The 10257-nt window shown below is 28.7% G+C and overlaps 1 protein-coding gene across 1 annotated transcript in view; it reads right to left on the reverse strand.

The window, feature by feature from the left end:
- LOC106468745 (nuclear pore complex protein Nup107-like) overlaps positions 1-10257 on the reverse strand; it is a 123516-nt gene that overhangs the window by 18118 nt on the left and 95141 nt on the right. The window contains exons 24-26 of the mRNA XM_013929188.2: positions 8372-8551; positions 3017-3100; positions 818-985 (exon numbers count right to left, since the gene is read on the reverse strand). Coding sequence (XP_013784642.1) covers positions 818-985; positions 3017-3100; positions 8372-8551 — 432 coding nt within the window. The remainder of the gene's footprint in view (positions 1-817; positions 986-3016; positions 3101-8371; positions 8552-10257) is intronic.

Below are 10257 nucleotides of genomic sequence, written 5' to 3' on the forward strand. Positions count from 1 at the left end.
CTACCAAATTTCGTTAACATTCACTTACTAATTTAAAAGTTATAGCATGAAAAATATAACAAGCACAAAATGGTTACAAGGTCAGTCCCAGGGACCATACCCAAGTTGAAAGAGTTAACATGGCTCTTTCTAGATTTATTATTACTATCTCTTAGTTGAAGTTAATGTAACCGTTTCCATATTTAATGTTGGTATCTATCGTTTGGCTAGAAATAATGGGACAGTTATTCCTAAATTTATTACTGTTATCTCTCGCCTTAAGTTAATATAACTTTTTATACATTTAATGTTTCTACCTATTCCTTGTTAATATTTAATGTGATGGCTGTTTCTAAATTTATTGTTGCTATCTTTTACCCAAAGTTTATGTAACTGTTTGTATATTTAAACCTAAGTTTGTTCAGAATAGATATTGTAATTTTCTGTAATTAAGGTATGAAAGAAACATTGCTTTACAAACCTTAAGACTAAATAAAAAAATTAGATATTTTGCGTATGCAAGCATTGTAATGTTTACTGATAAACTGCCATATTATGTTAACATTCGCTTACTAATTTTAAATGTTATAGCATGAAAACTATAACAAGCACAAAATGGTTACGAGGTTGGTCCCACAGACCGAGCCCAGGTTGAAAAATTAATGGTTCCTGTTGTGTGGACTTACTACTTATCTGTCAGTTTCTATTTTATCAATAGAACTCAGTTGCTCAGCATCAAAATACATTCCTTTGAATCAGTTCTCTTGTTTGTAGATACATCTTTAGACTGTTTTCTTTTTTTTCTATGTAACAATATATGTTCTATGTTCAAAGTTACCTTATAGATTTGGTTCTTTTCTGATGCAATAATATCAGCCAATTGTAAAGCTTCCTTGTACTGCTTGGTTTCATGAAGAATGGTGTGGAGAAGGAAGGACATCTGTGGGATGCAAAGTTTTCGTAAAAGTGACATCTGGTTTAGTCGGCCAGTTTCTTCAGGTTCATCCTATGATAAAAAAGTAGGTCAAACTATCTGCACTGTGAATAACTAGCAAGCACTTGTAAATGTTATGTTATTACTCTATCACAAAACTACTTTTGCTTATAAGTCAAATAATTAATTTTGCTTAATTTTCTTTTACAAATTATGTACAAAGATGTGAACAATACTACAATATATACTTTGCATGATTTGTGTAGAACTGAAACTACTAAGACAGCAAAACTGTAGCTATACTATCCAAAACCAACTTTTATGTCAACAATAAAATATAGAATACAAAACGTTTTGTAGGTCAGACTATCATGTTTTAATCTACTGTAATTTTATCCTGAATTTTTAGGCCTAATATCTACAACCATTAAAGCAACATTTTTTTTTTTTTACAAGTATCACAATCATAAAACAAAACTGTAGAGCTACAGTTACTTGGTCTAGAAATTTAATACTTTACGGAGCAAGGACAGCAGAATCAAACAGAATTATTTATATTCAAAAAAAGCAGTAGTCATTTAACCCTATGTAAACAGTGCCGGTGCTTTGCATGAAAAAAAAGTTTTTTTAATAAAGTATTTTTACTAAAGATTTACCTGTGAATTTACTGAGTCAGTCTGAGTGCAAGGTGATTTTCATGTTAAGAACAGAAATACTTTTTCCATTTTATAGTTTTCATATTTCATTGCACAATATCTAGAAACTTAAATGAATATCAAGTTTTTTCAGTAAAACTTTACATTTTGCTTGTTATTTCCTTCACTCTAGCTGTGAAAATCAAACATTGAAAAAAATATTAAACAAATCCACATTACCTTTTTTGCTATCTAGAATGACTGCATATTGCAACAGACAATTACACACTATTAATTTTTACAGCAAAAACTAACAGACTTTTCAAAGTTGAGGTTTATTTAGTTTTATTGCTTTGAAGCTACACTTAAATCCTCTCAGAGTATGCCAAGTCATTTATTACAGCTGGACAGTCTTGTGTAAACAAATGATCTAGTTCAAGCAAATCAAGGATGAATCACAAACATGCTTCACACACATAGCATGCTATGATACTAACTATCATGAGAAATGTTTTAATTTACTTTTTGTCATTTAAGTTTTCTTACCTAACTTAATAAGTTTCTGATTTTCACATTTTAGCTACTTTTATAACAATAAATAACAAATAAAAACAAGAATTTTAGTACTTCAATTCATGCCTTTTGGTGGTCCAAAATATTTTAAATGATTATTTGAAATATGAAACACAAAGCATAAAATGTCCTAAAACTACTATAATCTAACTGGCTAATTAAAGTAAAAATAGGTTAAAAAAATCCTGTTTGTTGCTCGAAGCTCAACAATAACAATAAAAAAATTCACGTGAATGGTATACAAATGGTGCCAAAAAAACAACAGATATTAGCAGATTCTTGTAGAGGACAAAATTGTCTTTCTATTGGTTATAAACATGGCTATAAAAATGGCAAGTGGTGTAGATAACTTTGTTCAAAGGTATGACAAGATGGGAGGAGACTCAATGGTGGGCATCACAAATGTATAACTTACCAGCTGAAGAAGGTGGGATGTCTATATTTTATATTCTGAACAATCATTCTCTATACATTGAGTTACTGATTGGTTGGCTTCTCTGAAAGCCTTAGAAGAGAATGGAAAAACTTAAAAAAAAGAGAGAGAATCAAAGTGGTAAGGTGCATCACGTGACACACTGAAGTGAAGATTAAGAATTTATTTAAATATTTCCTTTTGAAATATAGACAATATAAAACTTTGAATTATAAACTACATTTCTATGCCAAATTTATTGACATATATTTATAATAAAGTTAATTCAATTTTGAATGAAACTCTAAAAAGACTGTGATGTGCATTTGGATACCCACTCTACACATATGGTTAAAGATGCCTAAATCCTTACATATATAACAAACTATATCAACTTTTATTTAATCTATGGTATTACTATGTCAGTTGCATAGAAAGAAAAAAAATTTTACAGGTTGCAGCTTTGAAAAGTTTTTATCTCACCTTCTCTGGTTCAGCAGTTTTTTGGTCAACCATCCAGCCACCATCCACAAACAGCAAGACATTATAAATTCTGTTAACTGTATCCTGAAAAAAAAAAAAAGATGGCAAAAACTTATCAGTGTAGGTAAGCATAAACAAAACCAATTGAATATTTATGAAATATAGCAGACTGTAGATATGTTTAGGGTGTTAGTAAATGTCTTTTCATTATGTAGTAATTTCAGTATCAAAACAGTGTCACAGTTTATATAAGAATGGAGACTGAATATTTTTACTCACAACTTAGAAGTATGCCTGGTATGGTATCCCTGATTTTTATACAGTTAATGAACAACACTACTCTGAGTCTTTTGTAAGTTAATATAAACCCAGATAATGAGTATTGGTGCAGAAGAAAAAAACATTAAGTGAGTTTCCAAACAAAGAGTGGTGGTCTGGATAATTCTACTTGAGTAATGCTGAAAAATAAGTTGTAACACAAAATGATGAACGAAATATACTTTATGCAACAATAAAAGTAAGCTCAAATACCACATGATGACAAAAACATCTATTATGAAAGAAGAAAAATCAATGGCACAACTGTAAAATGAGTAAGTAGCATACTTTTTAAGTAAATTCCATTTTATAGATTAATGACTCCAATACCAATCAGTGACCATATTAACCCTATCTAGACAGGTAGGGGTCAGAGGGCATGTCATTACATTTGTAGATTTACATTCAGCATTTTATTTAGCTATTATTTTATAAACATATGTCAATAAGTTTGGTATCAAATTGTAGATTATAATTCAAGTTTTAGTATTATACATTAGATAGTTTCTTAATTTGAAACTAAATATTTAACAAAAATGCTAAATATCGATTTTTTTGTGTGTCACGTGGTATGTGGCCTTCTGGGTTTGGTCAGATTACATTTTATGATGCCTAGAATACAAAGTCTGTAGTTTTGTATGAATCAGAAACTCAAATGTTCGATATTGGCAAGCTAGAATAAAAAATAAGAACCTCCTACCTTTTCTATTTGCTGAGATATCATGATATTTAACAAACCCACTATAATGGCTCTGCCTACCACTTCATCATTTGACAAGGCTTATTTACCTACGCCTACTTTTATATACCACTAACTTTATAATCAATCGAAAGCTATATATTTATTCTACATAATTTTGTCAGTCTTCTTAAGTTATTTATGAGAGAAATTCTCTTATATCATTGGAAAGTTTGAAGTATTGCTATCAAGACTATTTTGTGAATAGAGATTATATATTTTTAGACCCAAATACAATTTAATTAAGAAGCCTGATAAATTACAGTGGATTTTTGGGGTATTGGTATAGTAATTTATAATTGTTTTGTACTCCAAAATGCTTATATGAAGTATACAAAAATTATTATTTTTCCATCTCCACATGTAAATTTGGACTAGGCTTAGCAAATATGGCTCACAAGTGCAAACAAAGACTTCGTACCATTGTAAGCAGTAGAGATCATTGTTTTTCAAATATTTTATATTTACTGTTTTATGTTTGAAGAAAAATAACTAACATTTAAGTATTTATTTGAAAACATTAGTTATATACACACACACGCATATGTAACGTATGGTAGCCAATATGTATTTTACAAAGTAAGAACATGTGTTATTTTTCTACTTGTTTACACTGAAGTAGAATAAAAACAATATATACAAAACTAAAGACTTGGCAATTCAGGAAAAGTTTATTTATGTAATGATTATTATAAAAGTAACTAAAATCATAAAAATAGGAAGTTGTTCGGTAAGATAATGAAAGAAAAATAATAAAAACCTCCATGGAGTATGCGTGCCAGAAGCTTCTGCATTGCACTGTTCAATAGGGTTATGTCAATGCACGTGCACCATGTAATTTTCAACTTCTGTCAGGGTATTTTAAGTTCAAAGGTCAATAAAACAAAAATTAATAAATATAAATAGATTTATACTGTTAAGAGATTTAAGATGTTTAGAATAAACATTTGTGGTTTCCTATTACAATTTGCAGTTATTCTAGAACAATAAAGATAATTTAGATTTATTTCCTAATTTTTATGATGGTTACGAGGTCAGTAAAACCAATGAACACCATATAGAGTTCATATTGATAAAATAACAGATTAAATATAAAGTTTTATTATAAAAAAAGTTTTATATGATTATCTAGAAGAATATAGAGATTATGCAAATTAAACTTGACACATTTAATTAAAGAAAAGTATTTTTAATCTTAAAATCAAAATTACTTTGTACATTGGATAGTCAACATTCTGAAAGAAAAAATTCATGAGCAAATCTTTAATAAAAAAATCTTAAAACAGAACTCAAAAACCTGATACTTTGTGTATGAAATCCTTGTAATGTTTACTAATAATCTGCAAAACTTTGTAAAGACTTTTATACACTTTTCAAAAATTATAGTACAATTACTCTCATAGATACTTTCCTGGTTAAGAGTGGGTGGATTCCACCCGACCCATAATGGAAAAGTTAATAAGCGTGCTGCTCAATTTTTTTTTAAATTGGTTTAACTGAAATTTTCTTTGACATTTTATCTTTTAACCTTATCTGCCCGGTCATCGTTTTCTGTGCATGTTATGAGGTCTTAGTGATTTAAATTCAAAATTTTATTAAACTACTTTTTATTTATGTTATATCAACTAGAATAGCATAAAATCTTATCTAATAATTCATACTTTAATAGTATACAAGTTATGAGTTCTTAATTTTATAAGACAATATTTAAAAGAATCCTGAATTTCCCCTAGCATGAGACATTTTCTGTAGGTGTGTTCTTTTCTCTATTTTATTCACCACCCCTCCAATAAGTACAAAACTGAGATAAATTACTCAGCATAAAATCGTCATTGCTCAGACAAACCATAATTTTTATATCCTTCAATTTTGTTTGGTTACAGAGCTATCAAATACAAAATCAGATCCCTCTTGCCAAATCCTCTCTTTCACAATTTGTTAATAGCTCTCTCTTACGTTTAATTCTATATTATCTATAACCAATAGAAAGCCAAGGTTTTCATCTATCAAATGACCTATTACATTGTTTTCTGAACAGAGAATTGACAATTTCTCTCTTAGTACAAACATTGTTTCCACAAGAAAGATAACGACTAACTTGGATGAATTTGTAACGGCTCTTGTCGCATAGATATAAAGCCAGAAAAATTGAGGTAGTTAGAGAAAATTGTCTGCTTTTTGCATGTTCTTATTCTATGTTCTTTGGTACATTATTCAATTAAACAAAAATTTAGTGCATTACTACCATTAGCATAAAAAAAGTATGGTTAGGTGCCATTGGCAGTCAACTGCAAAAAAAAAAGAAATACTCGAGTAAGTACTTTATTTCTTGTTTTTTTCTTGTTTATTCTTTATTTATTATTATAAAAACTACTAAAATGTAAAAATTGGGATCTCTTTACATTATTTAAAGTTAGATTAGGTAAAATAATTAATAATAATATAATAAAATGTTTCATGAGGCACTCATGTGAGCAGCTCGTGGGTAACGTAATTCGATAGTGTAACGAGAGCTCCACATTCTCCAAATGATTTACAACTTATAATGGTGTGAACAGTAGTGAGACACAGTTCAAAGGGGAATAAAACAATAAAATTTCATTTTAAATAGATGTACACTGTAATGAGTTAGGATAAATGAATGTAGTTTAATGTTACATTTGAAGTCATTATAGAAATAAAGGAGGGTAATTTAGATTTATTTCAATTTCTTTTTGGTAGTTATGAAGTCGGTCAAATTGACCAACCTTGTATAGAGTTAGGGTAGAGAAAATAACAAATAAAACAGTTTTACTGAAAACAAACATTTGAAATGTATTTAGGAGTCTAGAGTTTACACAAATGCAATTTGAGATTTTTGAGATGAAAAAAGTATTTTTAATCTTAACATGAAAATCACTTTGCACACAGACTATTGAAAACAAATACTTGATATATTCAAGGACAAATCTTTTTATAGTTTATTAAAAATACTTCACTAAAAATAATGATTTTTTGCATGTGAAGGACTCATAATGTTTACTGAAAGACTGCTAAATTTCGTGAAGATATACACACTATATTAAAGTTAGTAGTATCAAATTTGTAAAGACTAAACAAGTACAGAGAGGTCAGGTGGTCAGTCAAATCGACTGAGCCCATATTTAGAGAGTTAACGTATATCACAAGTAGCTTTTATATATTTTTTATTATGCTCTTTGTCATGTATTAGTTACTATTTACATTTTATTTTATTTAGACCACATAATATATATATTGAAGCATAAATGAACCTATAAAAACACTCAAAACTCCTATCATTAAAAAAATTTAATCATTTAATACTCTATATAGTAGTGCTGTACAGAATAAAGTTATTTTCTACTTAACTACAACTGAGACCAATCTGTTATTACAGTTCTACTTAAATTACTTTTGCAAAGTTTAATTGCTGGTACTGATATGGTTCCAACAACTTCAGCAGAATGAAGCTTCCTAACTTTTCCCAGACTCCTTCCTGACCAAAGTTTGTTATTCTCTGACCATTTTATCTATGCTTGAACTAGACAGGATGTATGTTAACAATTTCCTTAAATATCAACTTGCAAAGTTTTGGCTACATTGATTACACTGTTTTTGAATTATGATATGAGAAAATATACAACAAAGGTTGTTTATCTATTTGTTTGTTGTAGCACACACTGATCACCATAGAAGCTATGGTAACTGTCACAGACACAAATTTTACTGTACTCAAACATGTTTGTCACTGACAGTGATATTAGATAAGAGTATTGTAACACTCAAGTGTCAAGTTTTTCATTTTGTTGCTTATTACACTAAATAAAAACTAGTACTAAGTAAAACTTTCCCTAAAAGTATTCACATTATTTTTATTTTGGTATGGTATTTAAGGACTAGACAAGATACATATGACTCCTCTTTTGTCATTATTACCCCCATCCAATTAAAACTTTTTTGTGGTGCACAGCAATAGGTGAAATCAACTGGTTTCAAACTTTTGGTATTTTTAAACCATGAAACTTATCCCACTAATTCAAACACTTTAACCATAAAGATACATATACAAAAATAAAGTTACAGTACATAATAATAATAATATGCATACACATAAAAACTCACAGATGAAATACAGCACACACACACACTTCAAATAAACTTCATAATTATAGTAATAAATAACCACATATTTTTTCAAAGTAAATACATTTTGAACTGAATTAAACATAAAGTGGACTATTAACATTTGATTTTTACAATTTTTAATTCCATAACTTCTAGATCCAATTTTTACTAACCTTAGTCTGTGCCATGAGTGCTTGTTCCCATCTTTCCAGGTCTGCTTCATACTGCTTTTGTTGATGTTCATAAGCCACCCATTCTGTAAACTTAATATCAGACTTCTCTGGTTGTTTAGGTTCCTTTGGACGACCATGATGATAGTGTTCAAACCAGTCATTAAAAGCATCATGAGCTTGCTGAAGGTGATAACAAATGTCACTTAGGTTTAAACAAGAATTAATAAAACAATACAACACAATAATGATGTAAGTATTACTCTTTACCTCAAAAATGTGTACTAGTTAAGGTTTTGTAGATTATAACCATATTGAATTAAGATTTTTATTTTATCATATTATTATAAATACAAAAAAAAGAACATTTTAATGGAAAGTAGAGATTTTTGCTGCAATAAAAAGTACACAAACATCACTTTCAATTATTTTTGACCCATAAATTATTAAGTCATTTTATATGTCGATAAAATTCAATTAAAAATAATAATTATAACTGTTTATAAAATTTTAACTAAAATATTTTAAACTGATATTTTATCATTTTGTAACATTTACTTAGTGTAATTCACGAGGGAAAATAAAACAATTGTGATCAGTATAGGCAAATAAAGCAGTCCAAATTTGCCAACCAAAGTAGGAATTGAAAATCGTTTTAAAATCTATCCAACTAGTATCACTTTACTTATTTGTGTGCTTTTTATTTTAAAATTTTAACTTCATATCTCCTATTTATTATTCAGTTTTTATATGTCCATGAAATGGACACAAAATCAATAAACTTTTATTATAGCAACATCCCTGATAGCTACGACTTTTACATGAATTAAAACCACAATCACAAATTTATAAAATGTAATCCTTACTTTGGCCTACATATAAGTGTATAAAGCTACTAAAGTAGGGATTAAATTTCATAAATTTGTGATTGTGATTTTAATTCCTGTTTCACTTCTTTTTGTAGCAGAATCCCTACTTCATTTTAAAATTCATAATTTTTTAATACTCTTGTTTGTTTACTTTTACCTTTAGAAACTGTGATGTGTCTATCAATATGTGGCACCATCTGTTGAGTTGAATTGGAGTTAAAAAATATTTAAGTACATGCATACGTTTCCCATTTGTAAAAAATCTGCATATATTTTTTTATTTATCAGAATATCAAAGTGGATACCCACAGACTAGTCAAGTAAGTTGGAGAAATCTGCCAAAGACGTTTAAGGACTAGTGCCACTGATGCGATCAGGTTGATACGTAGAAGATGAAAAAGTTGCTGTTTTAGAAATTTTTGAATTGTTATACCAGAAATGTTAGCGATCTTTTTAGCATGCTATTAGTATATATGTGCATAATAGATCGTAACTAATACTCTGAACGGTCAGTTTTTCGCTTAGGAATTTGACAGTGGTTTTTCGGCTCATGAATTATTTGGAAACCTTGGTGATCCCTACTATTAAATACTACTGTACTTAATAATATACCTGCACATACAACAATGGTAACTCCAAAATTGTCTTTTATACATGCAATAATCAATGGGCATAAAATATATATTGTATAAACAATCCTAGATATATAGTGAAAATCTAATCAATATATACAACACGAATAGTACTGCCTTATAAAACAGGTACTTGACAGCTTCATGTGCTGTTACTAATAACTACTGCAGGGTTTCATCAGGTTTTTCATATTTGTTACCATCACTTTCACCAAAGAAAATTTTTTCATCACTTTCAATTATTTTTGATCCATACATTATTAAGTAATTTTATATGACAACAATATTCAAGTAGAAATTTTATACACCAGAAAAGTTTGAAATTTCACATGCAAAATCTATATTATGTCCAAATAGTTATCAAACATTTCTTAAGAAAAAACTTTAT

This window comes from Limulus polyphemus, unplaced genomic scaffold (genome assembly GCF_000517525.1).
Source record: "Limulus polyphemus unplaced genomic scaffold, Limulus_polyphemus-2.1.2 Scaffold3143, whole genome shotgun sequence".
Lineage (NCBI taxonomy): Eukaryota > Metazoa > Arthropoda > Merostomata > Xiphosura > Limulidae > Limulus > Limulus polyphemus.